The sequence below is a fragment of the Emydura macquarii genome, unplaced genomic scaffold (assembly GCF_026122565.2).
Source record: "Emydura macquarii macquarii isolate MOO-44397 ecotype Brisbane River unplaced genomic scaffold, CSIRO-AGI_Emac_v2 contig_1253, whole genome shotgun sequence".
Lineage (NCBI taxonomy): Eukaryota > Metazoa > Chordata > Testudines > Chelidae > Emydura > Emydura macquarii.
The window spans coordinates 82,080,657-82,095,098 of record NW_027131390.1 but is presented as its reverse complement, the minus strand read 5'-3'; the positions used below and the strand labels follow the sequence as shown (position 1 = coordinate 82,095,098).

Here is a 14,442-nt window from a genome sequence, read left to right as displayed (position 1 = left end):
TTACAATGTTCTTTATTATTTTGTACCAATGGAGAGATGAAATAAAAAGGCATCAAACTATTTACTCAGTTGCTTGGTCAGATATTGTTCAGTGACTAAAAATCACAGTAGCAAATAAAACAAACAGTGTAAACTTCTGCATCACTATTTATTGTACTTCACCTAAATTTCATACGTACGATTGTGGTATTTTTCTCTATATTTTCTCATACATACTTTTTCCCATTTGAACTGGGAGACCCCCAAAATAACTTATTTGTAATATAATTTTTTTAGCACTGCATCTGCAGTTCCAAACTTGGTTCAGTATGTCTCTCGGGATTTGTATGATACAGATACTGAAGTTTATTACACAGTCTACTTAACAAACTATTGATTAATGCAAAGAAAATAATTATACCGAACTGGAGGAAATGTGAACCTCCCTAATTGTATCTCTCTAATTGTATGCACAGATTAAAGTGCTTTTGACTTTATGCCCTTGAAAACAATAATTGCTTATATAAAGAGACCTGAGCAATTTTATTAGACCTGGGAGAACTATATGTGTAAAAGATGTGATATTGTAATTAACATAATGGAACTGATAAACCCACAATCATTGACTGTTTTTATTTTTGGGGGGTTTTTTTTGTTTGTTTTTAAGACATTACATGAGTGGATGAGATCTGAGGTTGGAAAGTGAAACAAAGGTGAATATTATATTCCATCTTGTCCACAAAAAATATCTTGCAAATGTAATATATGAGTGGCTTAATGAAACCATGATATCAACTGTATGTGTATTGTGGCAAAAAAATAAAATATTGAATAAAATAAGTACAAGCTTTGTTGCTTTGTCTGCAGCAGTTTAGAGACAGAGCTAAATATTTTTAGAGAAATTTCTCTAGGACACTGTACAACTCTCAACTAAGGACTGAGAAGCCCTTCCAAATGTAAACTGTTATATATTATGCCAATTAGACTGAAGGACAAATTACCTATAAAGAGTATGGGGGAGAAGAAACTTACAACAAATCAGATTCCAGCCTGTTGGTAAGAGTACAATGTTCCTTTAGGAAAAATACACTTTTATGAATATGGGGTAAACAAAAAAATCTGGCCTCAAACTAAACAGAATGAACAACTCATGGTATATCTGGAGTTAGTGTCACTGTCCATTACCATGCTTTGTGAGACAGGATAGTAAAAAATGATTATTAAAAAACAAAATCTGATTTTTTAATTTAAAATTGGATATTTACTTTAAAAAAAACAGGATTAATTTTTTTAAAATAAACCCATTTAAAATTATATTTGATATTGTCAACCTATGTTAAGGCCAAAACATATTATAATCTATTAAAATCATTTAAATTAAATATAAAAATAATATTAATGGAGCCTCAGTGCATGTACCGAGCAATTTGGTTCTGAAGGAGGATGCAAGGCAGCTTTCATTAGAATGTGAGGCTTTATCACCTTCCTATCTTTCTTAGTCTTAAACCTTCTGCAAATCAGACACCCATTCTGAATATGGCCCTCAAATACACAGTTAGGCACAGAGAGTGAGGGTTAACAACTGGCATGAACTTCTTACAGCTAACATAGGGTTTTTGAGGCCTGAGACCTATGCATGCCCTGATACTGAGTGTCAATGCAGTGTCATAGAGGAAAAAGTCTGATGTTCTTCAGTCAAACACACACACACACACACACACACACACACACACACACACACATCATTTTCCAGAAAAACTAAACTAAATTAATGAGTACCACAATAAAACCAACTATGGAACTGACTACTAACTATTTACAAAATTTAATAAACTTTCTCTAGAGGAGATTGTGTAGACAACCACAGACACTCAGAATACTGGCCACAGGCAGAGAAAAGGAACTGAGGGAGGGTCAGAGTAGTCCCTTTATACCTCTGGCTACCAACACAAACGTGAGGAGGGCAAACGAATTGCCACAGGGTACCACCATGAGAAAATGTCTCCAACTTCAGTGCACTGGGCACACACACATCCTAAAGTAGGATGGACATTTGCAATTACTCAAAGAACCTTTCTTCAGGCAAATAACTAAAATGTACAAATGCAAAAAAATGATTAAAATAGATTATTTAAATCAAAGTTTCCTGCTTGCTGATTTAAATCATGATCAAAATTGATTATTTAAATTGCTTTGATTTAAATCAATCCACCCTGCTGTCAGACAAAAAGGAAACAGTGGTTTCATATAAAGTCAACAGTCAAAGGAAAAGCTAATGAAACATCTACATGCTGACTCAAAAGATTTGCAAAGGACTATTGAATTTTCTAATAAAGACAAAATAAACTTAGACATTTTACTATCCTAAACATATGAACTACCAACTTCCCTCTTTCTTTCAAGAAATCTTGATTGTATTTGTTAAACTGTGCATAACAAATTATCAAAATACTTATCCTAAAAATATATTGCATCTGATGAAATGAGTTGCAGCCCACAAAAGCTTATGCCCACAGAAATTTGTTTGTCTTTAAGGTGCTACAGGACTCTCGTTGTTTTTAAAAATATACTGTAATACAGGGGAGACAGAAGAACAAGATACCTCCATAGCTACTAAACATAAATAGGGCAAGGAGAGACGAAAACTCTGCTAAATCCTCAATGTTACCCAAGAGGTTTTAGCCACAAGTAAATTAACTCCTACTTATGTTGGGAAACCACCACATCACCATAACCTTACAACTGTAAGTGGCAGAGGCACACACATCTGGATTTTTTGGAAGATGGGGGGGAAGTGGGAGAAGAGACCCTCATCAGCTTGGCTTGACCACTTGAAGTAAGAAGCTCCTCCAGTAGCTTCTTTTCAAGCAATTACAAAGAAATATTGTTGAGATATTGCATCTGACACAACAGACTACTTTATTTTTATCTTCTCCAAAGCAAAGCTGAGACTGAGTGGTACTAGACTGGGTCAGAAAGAGTACATCTAAGTGATGAGGGCAGGAGAGTTCTTCGGTTTCATGGGATAGGCTTCTGCCAATTCCACTAGAAGGAACTATATTTGTTTTGGACTATAGTGAGCTATTTGCATCATGAGATCCTATCTACAGACCTTTTCATTTGCTGTGCTTCATTAGGACTGTCAACGTTAATAAAGCTAAAGACAGTAGGTTTACATGAACTTTTCCCTAAAAAACGGGAGAAAGTGTTCAAACACACAACAAGTTTCTATTATACAGCTAATATCTTCAAATTCTAATCTAGATCTTCCCTGAATAAGGAGATCCTGAATAGCTGGTTTATTCACAAGTTCTTATTACAGAGATACAGATAAAACAAGACTTGCACTAATACAGTAATTGAGATGCCCAATTGTAGAACTCTCCCATATGGCTTTTCCAACTGAGTTTGGATGTCACCGGTCATAATTTCAGACTGTGATGTTTGGAAATCCAATAATTTGACAAGGAGGTCCAAAGAGAAAGCCCTTCTCTTGCAAACCTCTTCATAAACCTCATCAGAGGACACAGAATTAGGGTAGTGACTGGCCTTAACTCTGATTAAGAGACGTATATTCAGGAAGTTGAAGTTTAGTTTTATCAGGTCTATGCCTAAAAATGCTATTTCTATGTACAGCATATGTATGTTTGTGATCTGCTGCACTGATTTGTCATGTTGATCTGCTCTGAAATGCTAGTGAGGTTGCTACATAAATTAAACAGTCTTTTAGAGTTAGTAAAACATCATTTTCAATCTTTTGGAGGTAATCGGTTTTATTGTACAACAAAAACAGAAACAACTCCTGCCTGATACGCAGTTTACTCTGTATCTTTGTCTTAAAGATTTTCATTTGATGTACCATTTTACCTTGTCATTATGCTTAAACCTGTAATGCATACAGTGCATTCTGAAATAATCTAATAAAATATGTTACATACATGCAAATTAATAAAGTATAATTAATTAAGAATATTTACCACATGTGTTGATTGTGGAATTAAGTGATGCAGCTCCAGTGGAAAGGCCACCTTTTGAAACTGCTGAAGCTACAGAAGGTGTAGAAGATGCAGGAGACGAAGTAGCTGTAGTAGAGGAGGCTGATGATGATGTTAGTCGCTCTCCTGACTCCATGTCTGTAAGAAACAGAACACAAGAAAATGAACAAATATTTTTCTCGCCATTAAAGGAAATGAATGTCAGGAGAATTGTAGGGAAACCACCCACCAAAATACAAATATACATGAAATTACACCTAAGCTGTTTTAATTTATTTCTTTGATAACTCTTTAAACAAATTTATAATCTATCAAAAAGCTAAATAAATAAAGAAAAAGAATCAGGAAATCATCTTCTGCAAAGATTAAAAGGACCATGCAAAATTTTTAGATAATTCTGCTATACAATGAATAATTTATTTAAGTTGGGTTTTTTTTCTGATTCTTACTTTATTTAATGACTTTCTTCTATATAACGATGTAACTGCACAAGCATTAGCTGTGCCTACTACATTTTAAGAAAAAGTAACTGACGTGAATACAACTTGTGCGTTGTAAAATGTTAAACATTAAATAAAACAGTTTACTAAAATGAAAATTGTAGCTGCTTTCAATAAGCTAATTATTTCCTTTCCTCTTATCCTGCATCTTCTCTGCAAGCTAGAGCAGATGAAATGCACTATATATGCACTAAATGGTATGGCACCTACTTATCCAAAGGATAGCTTCTTTTCCTGTGCCATGCTGCCGTATATGCAATCAGCAGAAGTATCCCATTTCAATGAGAGAAAGTTGAGGCAATTAGCAGTATGTTCTCCAAGACAGCTCCTAAGCTTTGGAACTTGTTCCCTGCTTGTCTGAAACAATGTCCAGGGCATGCTGCATGGCCCATCTATTCTCCCAAAATGTGAGGGATTGTGAGGTTTCTGGTGGGAGCCTCACTGTAAAGCTCTTAAAATGTTTTTTCTGCTGAGTTTTTATATATGTTTACATACAGTATAAAACATTTTTAAACATGTCATGGAGCATCTTGCAGAGGTTCCAAACTGTGGTGCGCGTACCACCGGTGGTACGCAGGCCACCTCCCAACGGTACATATCCACCTGCTGCTGAGGGGCTAGCCAGGAGCCGCTCCAGTGCCGACCCCACCCCCCAAGCAGCGCGGCAGCCAGCCATTCTGCCCCCCTCACTCTCAGACACAAAGCGACTAGCCAGGAGCTGCAGCAGCACTGCCCCCAAGTAGCATGGTGGCCCGGTGTTCTGGCCCCCTTCTCCCCCAGACACACTGCGGCTGGCCAGAAGCCACTCCAGTACCTGACCAGAAGCCGCTGCAGCGCCAGCCCCACCTCTAAGCAGCACAATGGCTGCTCCCCCCAGCCCTGCCCTCACAGGTGGTGGCGTTTTATGTTGGTGGTACACAACGCGATAGAGTTTGGGAACCGCGGATCTAGAACAAAGTTTAAGGGCCTCTTTTTTCAATTAGTGTACAGATGAAAATAAAATATATCATTACAAATAATGAATACCAACAAAATATTGAAGGCTATTGAAAAATTAATTTCTCAAATATATTTATAACAGTTACATCCAGACAAATGAAAGAATAAATATAACGGCAAATCCATGGAAAACAGCACCAAAAGATCATTTAAGGCAGTTTGTCAAATCTGCAGGAGATTCAGGATAGAGTGGAAGCGAGGATCACAATGTCAGTTCCCTGAGCGCCAAGATGTTGATCTATTATTACAGAAACAGGGAAAACCCAGAGTCAGTTCCAATAGTTCTGGGGCCTCCTGTAAACCTTCATTAAGAATTTTGATACCTTTTAGTTTTAAAAATAGTTAGACCTACCACTTCAGGCGACAACCCCATCATTGTGGAATCCCCTCTAACTCAGAGCTGATAGTCTGATTCAACAAACCCTGGGCTGGGCTGACAGCCTTATGGGGATCCCAGGTCACTTGAGTACAAGCCACCTGACCTCCCTTAACAATAGCTCAGTGATACAGTCTCACCTTTAAGCTTTTTAGAACAAGCCTTTACTGTGCATATGGTACAGGGCAGACACACTATCAGTTCCAACCAACCAATTAAGTAAATAGTAATAATTCATTAACTGTAAAAGGCCAGTTACTCTAGTAACTGATGAATTCCCAAATGACTATTTGGGAGGCCAGCACACAGAGCATCTCCACTTGGACCTCGACCCACTCCTTCACAAATAAACAATTTCTTCTGCTATACAGGCAGTAGAAGGTAAGGGTTAAGCAGGAAACAAACAGTAGGTGTAACTGATATACTACCAGCTGTGTAATATCACTGCTGGAAGCTGTGCTACAGGTCCCAGGCAATACACAGGCTTTAAGTCCGGTATACTATTTTACAGGATTTGGCTCAGAAGTAAGGATTTTAGACCAGCTGGGATGAATTAAATGCTGACTATATTTAACACATTGTTAATCATAAACTGTCATTGTAAATAATTGAAGTTTAGCTATAAGCATAGCTGTCTCTAATTCTAAGATTATACTTTTTCAAAGTCCATAGAATTCTTTTTATTCTTTCTTGACTTTTTTTGTATAAAGATAAATAATTCAGTGCTGTTTTTCATAAAAAAATAAAGCACAACACCAGCAGCCCAGCATTCATGGGTAAATAAATGCTATATTAACAAGCTTGTGTGTGTGCACCAGTGCATAACACAGACAATGAGCGCTAAAGAAGCTTGCTTGAGTTCCTTATGGCTTAAGTACAAACACAGGGGCAAAAAAAACTGCTTCATCCAAAGGGAAAGGAAGTGGAATTATGTGTAACCAGAATACTTCAAATATGGGTCTTTATAGGAGTTATGTGCTACGCAACTCAATCAGCAGTTCTTAAGACAGTTTAATCATTAGTGGGCTCATACACACTGACCTGTGAATGTGATATCCCAGAGTCACAAAAAGACCATCCTTCCCTGATCCTGCTCAGTTCCTCTACTTTTTGTAAGCTAGCTAGAATACGCCAAAGAAGCAGGGGAAAATGGAATATCGACATGAATTTGTATATACAATATACTTGAACCATACTAGTTCCAGGTAAGTAATCCTCATTTCTCCTTCATGAAACTGCCTCTGAATACAAGTTGCAGCCTTACAGCATTATTAATTTCAATGAGAATTGTGTGGCTAAATCCTGGAGTTGGCTTTGTAAACCTCTACCTAAGTCTTTCTGGTGTTAAAACTTTTCACAGCTTAATAAACCATCTGGATAATCTCTAGGCAAAGACAGTTCAATGTTTAGAGTTTGTCTCAAAGGCTACAAACAAATGGGATGACCTCAGAAAGGGTCCTTTCTAAGTAATAAAAGGCTGCACTAGCAGATAATTTAGGCTATCCAGGCACCTCAGGCAGGCTATCAGGCTTTCAGGGAAAACACAAACAAAACAGAATTTGATTCCATTGAAACTTGGGTATCACCTTAGGCAGAAACTCTAGATGGGGATGCACTGCATAAGAGTCCTCCATCATTAAAGCCTGAATTTCGTACACTTTTTAGGAACACCTGATAGCTTCTAAAAAGGAAACTTTAATGAACAAACTAACAGCCTATACCCCCAATGGTTCAAAGGGCAGGAACCTAGTAAAAACCAAGTTCATCTCCTTAGAACTATCATGCTGATAAATTTTAAAGGAAGGAGGTGTAAAATAACTGGCAAAAATGCTTCAGATCCGTAGGAGTAAAAATTGCACCCTTTTAAACTGAACTAATAATGATAGCTCTTCAACCTCTTGTATACAAAGTAAACCAAGACCTTCAAAACCAACATGATATAATTAACTATTTCCTATGTTTTTCTGAGTCAACCTGACAAAAATGAATGACCTTCCTTAATGCCTTCCCTGAGTGTTGTACCTCCTACAAGGCATCCTAATACTTCTACCTATAAAGAACAAAAAGGAATTACACAGAAATGAACATGTAGCAATTTTATAGGGCATTGAAATAGAATTTATGGATCCATGGTTAGCTAATAGAAAACAAAACAAGACATTAAGCTCCCCAAATGGAAATTCTGTAACTAGGAAACTAATTTAATATAGCTGGAACTAGTTTCATTTTATAGAAACTCAAAACAGCAGCCCCACACACAGCCAACCACTGAACCAGCTTATTGCTTTTTCTCTTTACAATCTGATTTATTATGTAGAAACTTTGCTCCCTCAGGAGATCAGACAACATCCTATCCACAAATACAGAAACAGGCTATCAGATAGCTCCATGTAGTGTCAAATTCTCAATTACCTCTTGGCTACTTAGGCTACAAAAGCTTTTCCTACAGGACAGCTAACTTTACAAGATGCAAAAGGTGAAAACACCACATAACTCCTGACCTTAGACACTTCACCAAGGCATGACATTATTAAAGCAAGCAGCTCAGATTTTAAATTCAATCTACCTGCTCAGGGTTTCTATAAATAAGACACTTCATAGACTGTTGCTAAAGGAGACACTCCATAGCTGAGAAAGAAGTGATGAGAACCTAACCTAAATGAGTTCTTAACTTCATTACAAAACATCATTGGGAAACTCTTGCAAATGTACACTACAAGTTCTTTACCCTGCACTTGAAATCTTAAAATTTCTCTTAAGGATAATCAATGGCAGAAAATACTTTAATATCTCATTAAAATTTCTATTTGCAATACCTGCAATCAAATGCAGTATTCCATGTTGCAAATAATTTAGTATTTTCATTTGATTTTGAACAAATCCAGAATATATATTTAAGATGCTTTAAATATGATTTGCAGTCAAGCTCACTTCTCCTTTGCTTATGGAGCTGACATTACATACCCGTAACTAGAGGTACTCCCTCCACGGTTTTTTATGATCTAAGTTGCCAACTTACTTAGGGCTTGTCTACATGGTGGAGTAATTCACCCTAAGGGGATGTGATCTAAAGCATGTTAACGTGTTGAACATTATTTGGTTCATGTAGAATCTGCTAGTGCCCTTTGATATAGTGCTGTTTCAAACAGAACTATAAAGTAAAACTTGTTGGTGTGCTTTAATGTAGTGCTGTTTGAAACAGTACTATGTTAAAGGGCTTCAGCAGATTCTACATGAACAAAATAGTGCGCAACACATTAGAGCACTTTAGAAATCATATCCCCTTAGAGCACATTACCCCACTGTGTAGTCAAACCTTTAGCGTTAATCCTTTACTATATCCTCTGGGAACTGCCCCATGGGACCAACTCGCTAGTATGGATTTAAATATACAGAATACAGATGACTATAGTGGGCAAAAAGTTTATCCTAGGTCTACTGTCTTCCAACAAAGATACAACACGCGAAGTCTGAATCTGCCTTAACCTACAAAAATATCACATCAGTTCAATAACATCTAAGAAAGATTCTACAAACTACGGGGGCACATGTGTGAAGTATCCAGATATTCATTGAAAAATAAATCAATTGCCTACTACTCTAGATATATTCAAGTTATGTTCAAACCAATGTGTTGCCAAGAATATTAGTGTTTGGTTTTTAGCTAATTACTAGTAGATGTGTGTAAGGGAAACAATATTTAAAATTTTTCATTACTATTAATTTGCAGAAGGAACGACAAAACTAAGCATTCATGTCTACTGAAAACTTTATGCTTTAATATAGTTTCCCTTTTACTTCTATTTGATAAAACATTTCATACTCTTCATCTCCTTTACAAAACTGTTCCTCTTTCTGTTTATCTTGAATGCAATAAAAACAATATTAAAATACTGCTTCCTCAATCTAATCAATTGTACAAGTAGGTGATTTTTTTTTCAAACCACTTATATGCCATCCAAAGTTTATGATACCTTATATTATATACTATATATAGTATATAGGTAAGATAGCCTCAAAAATACTGTAAGATTTGAAAAGCTACTTCTTATAGAATTGTTTTCCATACCTATTTTTATTAATATTTTTACTAAGACACAAATTCTCTGATGGTATTGGTAATGTAACACAATATGTCATAATTGAAACAATAATTTGATTTACAAAAACTGCCCTTTACATTAATTTTGTTGTTGTTGCTTTTAATATGTCCTTCAATTCAGGTTTTTTTTTTAAATTTAATACAATACAATACTGACATTTCTGACAGGAGTTTGAGAATCTGTTCTGCTCCTAGAGACATAAATTTGCTTTTAAGTTAAGGCAAAACCTTAATGGTGTTTAGTTAGTTTATTACTCTAAACCACAACAGATGGTTGCACTGTAAGAGATAATCCCTGAAAGAGTCATTAATGAGGATCAGCAATAATTAGATGATAGCCCTAATGTCTTCTGTAACTAACAAGTCTATGGACCAAAAAAAAAAAAATTTTTTTTAAATTTTTTTTTACAAAAAGCCACTGTTCTCTTTGTAAATTTCAACAATTATATATTAATCTTTTATTGACCTACAGTATGTGTTGCCAACTATTTAGATCTTTTATATCTTATTAAAAATTACACATTTTATACAATACAACTTCAACCACAGAAATTAAATTGAGAACACAATTACTTCTGTTTCCCAAGTGTGCATTAGAGAGTTTAGGGAAACTGGCACAAACTGCTGCCATGAGTGCAAATTTATCTTCCTGGCTGCTTACTAATTAACTGTATTTTCCAAAGTAAATTAATAACAATTTGTGAATGCAGCTGAACCAAATGTAGAGGGACAACAAATGGAACTAGATACATCTTTTTATAAGCAAGCATTAGTTGTCTCCTTTTATCTGCAAAAAACTGTTTAAATGCCTCCTAACTACCATGCATAATAATGGAAAACACAAAAATATTCCAAGTCCAATTGAAAAGAAATATATTCACACCAGTAAATTAGCAACTAACTGTATAAGGTAAATGTTCCAGTAATTAAAACCTCATACAGTTTCTTTAAAACTATATTTAATATCTATGGACAAAAATCTCTCATCAAATTAAGACTTTATAATACACACATTTACACTACATAAACACTTTATTTAATAACTGCATTTTCTTTTATGTATTAAAAATAAAAGATTTAGTTGTGATCAGATACTGACAAATTCTTTTTCAAGGAGGTATCAATGTATATAGCAGCACAGATCAGCATATGGTAGGATGTTTGAAAGCTGTGCAGAAAGCAATACTCATACATAAGCCTACTGATGTTCAAATAGATCATATAGACATTTCTGTGTTTTAACCTTTAACCCAACGAAGACAAGAATTCCAGAATGCAATGGTTAATATTGATACACAATACACTTTTTTTTTTTTGGCCAAAGTCAAATTTCTACTTATCAAATTTATAACAAGCAGCTACTTGACAGTTAACATGGGCTTAATCCTGCAAAGTTCTTGAGCCCTGGCCCCCTATCCAGCAACGTATTTAATCATATTGTGTAAATGTAAGAAATCAATTCTTCCCAATGAAGTAGATGGGGCTGTTCACATACTAAAAGTTACTTACTTAAGTGCTTTGCTAGATCAGGCCAGAATGCTCAGCCCCTCACAGGATGGAGCCCCAAAGCTAGAGTGCCACACTCATACATATAGTAGCAATAAATATCTGGAAAGATTTGAATATTCCAAGCATTTGATATAAATACTGAATGAATCCTGTCAAACACTTGAAGCTTAGACTCATTTTACCAAGTACAATCCAAACCTTGCTCCCACCCTCTCCAGAAGGTGTACGCCCCAAAAGACAGGGGACAAGTGTGAGTGACTGCAGAAAGTCAACACAAGGCAGGGGGTGGATCTACACAACTTGCATGCCAGCAGCAAGTCGGGACTCTGGTCTGCTGTGGAACAGAGAGGTTTGGAGGATGAGGAAAGAACTAGACTCTGCCAGTGAATCCACAATGACATGGATGCACTGTCCAAACTCTCATACAGCCACAGCTCTGGGCATGAGGTAGAATGCCATTTTACCAGTTCCTGCAGAGTACCACTATGCAAATCCTGTTTCTAGGCCTTCATCCCAATGATAGATTATTTCTTTTTTTGCCTAAAGAGGTTGGGTTTTTTTTTAAGTTCAGTAAGTGTGTTGCCATTGTTAATAAGTGTTAATGATTTCGGTTTGTACAGTGCTTCAAAAATATAAGCACCATAGAAGTGCTAAGTATTATTACTGTCAAAGGCAATATTTGTAGCAATATCACCTTTCAGAACAACTTACATAGCATTAGCACTTCCTTTAAAAACTCCTCTTTAGGACACACACACTATATCACACACGGAATGCTCGAAAAATGAAATGTTTTAGCAAAACTAAAAAAATTTCCTGTAGATTTTCTGCATTTCCTTTGCTATTATGCCAATTACCAATATACTTGTGTCAAGGAATAGCATTAATTACCTTTAATTCGTGTTCTCAAAAGACAGCAGCATGAACCGGAGAGCCAGGATCTATTGTGCAAGAGCAAAGGTGTATTGACACATTTGGCTGGTATTTCTCTAGAGGTTTCTCCTTTCCAATCATCCCGCCTGATTCATTCAGTGATGAAACAATTCATTGTTTGTTGCATCATAATTCATAACCACGGAATCAGCAGTGAGATCACAAACACTAAAGGTCTGATTCAGCAAACTCTTAAATGAATAGTCCTTATCCATATTAACAGCCACATTCAAGTAAAGAACTGCAGAATCACTTCCTAAATTCGGCATCACTGCCCTGGCAGAGGGAGAAGGCTAACTAATAAGGAATCAGCTATTATAACACTTTACTAAAAGGTGATGATGGGACATATTTCAATGGAATCAGGATAAAATATAGAATTTTTAGAGGTCTTTTAGTGAAACAAGCCCCAAGGGGTTCAGAATATGGCCACAGAAATTTACCATGGGATATTTGGCAAATGGAATCAACTCAAAAGCAATTGTTTTGTATGGACGAAAAAATTATTTTCCTCTTTGTATATCTGGCTAAACTATTTTAATATCTTTATCTAGAAATCAACCTAAGTTTCAGACATTTGTGCATCCATTTTTTAAAATAATGTATGCATAAATGTTATTCTTGTAAGTGGTGGAAGCCAAATATATCGTGGACAGCTATTGAGAAAATTTCTCCACAATAGTTTTCCAACAAATCTCAGTCAGAACCTATAAACCATCTCCAGTTCTAGCCCTAGATTTTACCTGAGATTTATTTGCTACATAAAATTATGCCAAATTGTGAAATGGCCTTCTAATATTCACTAAGGACTAGGGTCCTGCTTCTGCTCTTATAGAAGTCAAATGGTAGAACTTCCATTGACTTCAGAGATCCAGATTTAGATTCTAGATTCCAGGTTTAGATTCCAGGTTTAGACATCCAGATCTAAATTCCAGGTTTAGACATCCAAGTTCTATATACCAGTGACCTACCCAGAAAAATAACTCTAAAGGCTCCAGATGTGAAGGACCAGTCCTTTTGAGATGGGCCCACTATTCTACCTAATCCTTGTAATTCCAAATAATAATTAAAAGGATAACTTCTAGATGCAGGACAGGTGTCACAAAGACCTAGATTAAAAATAACCTTTTGTTATTGTTAGCAATAACCATCATTATTAGAACCAATTAGGAATTTTCTATCAAAATTACTTTTCATGGGAAAACTTCAATTTTTATTAAATTTTCTATCAAAAAACAGATATAAAATTTTAATTTTGCAATGGTTTGACCCAAATTATTCAACATTAAACTGATCTTCCTCAGGTGCTGCACTGTCACGTTGGGGGGGGGAGGGGAGGGGAAGATTACCATAACTGGAGTTCTTTCAGATGTGTGTCTTTATGAGGGACTCCGGTGTAGGGGTAGGGGTCTGTATGTGTGGAGAGAGAGAGAGTGTACCGTAACTGGAGTTCTTTCAGATGTGTGTCTTTATGAGTGACTCTAGTTCAGGTGCACATGCATCTTTGATTCGACATTTTGAGTAGCAGTGACTCTTTGGCCCATGAGATGAAACTCCAAAGCAGAGGGGAATGAAGGCAGGAACTGGAGCACCCATAGGGGACCCATATATCAAAGAATTTGTTAATGCACAAGGTGAGTAATCTCTCCTCCTTTGAGTCATGTCCCTGTGAGTACTCCACTTCACGCGACTCATGAGCAGTATTCCCTGACAGAGGCTAGAGTGTAGGAGCTGGATACAATAACGAAGAAAGGACTGCCATTACAACAACAGCATCTGATCTAGAGGCATGTCCCAGGGCATACCATTTGGAAAAAGCATGCACTGATGCCCAGGTTGCCGTTTTGGAAATATCAGTTTGTCAGTATATTTTTTAATAGTGCAGTTGAGTTAGCTTGGGATCTTGTTGAATGGGCAAAGGGCAAATTCTCAAAGGGGGTGAACATTAGCAGCCTGGTAAACAGGAATACAACTAGAAACCCACTTTGAAAGTCTTTTGGTGGAGATTGTGGATCCTTTAGATTGGTCCGCAACTGAAATAAACAGTCT

General features: G+C 36.3%; 1 protein-coding gene across 16 annotated transcripts in view; it reads right to left on the bottom strand.

Moving 5' to 3' along the window:
• Positions 1 to 14,442, bottom strand: part of BAZ2B (bromodomain adjacent to zinc finger domain 2B) — a 242,880-nt gene that overhangs the window by 131,769 nt on the left and 96,669 nt on the right. For all 16 annotated transcript variants that reach the window (XM_067549392.1, XM_067549391.1, XM_067549407.1 and 13 more), the window contains one exon: positions 3,957 to 4,112. In XM_067549392.1, coding sequence (XP_067405493.1) covers positions 3,957 to 4,110 — 154 coding nt within the window. In that variant the 5' untranslated portion in view covers positions 4,111 to 4,112. The remainder of the gene's footprint in view (positions 1 to 3,956; positions 4,113 to 14,442) is intronic.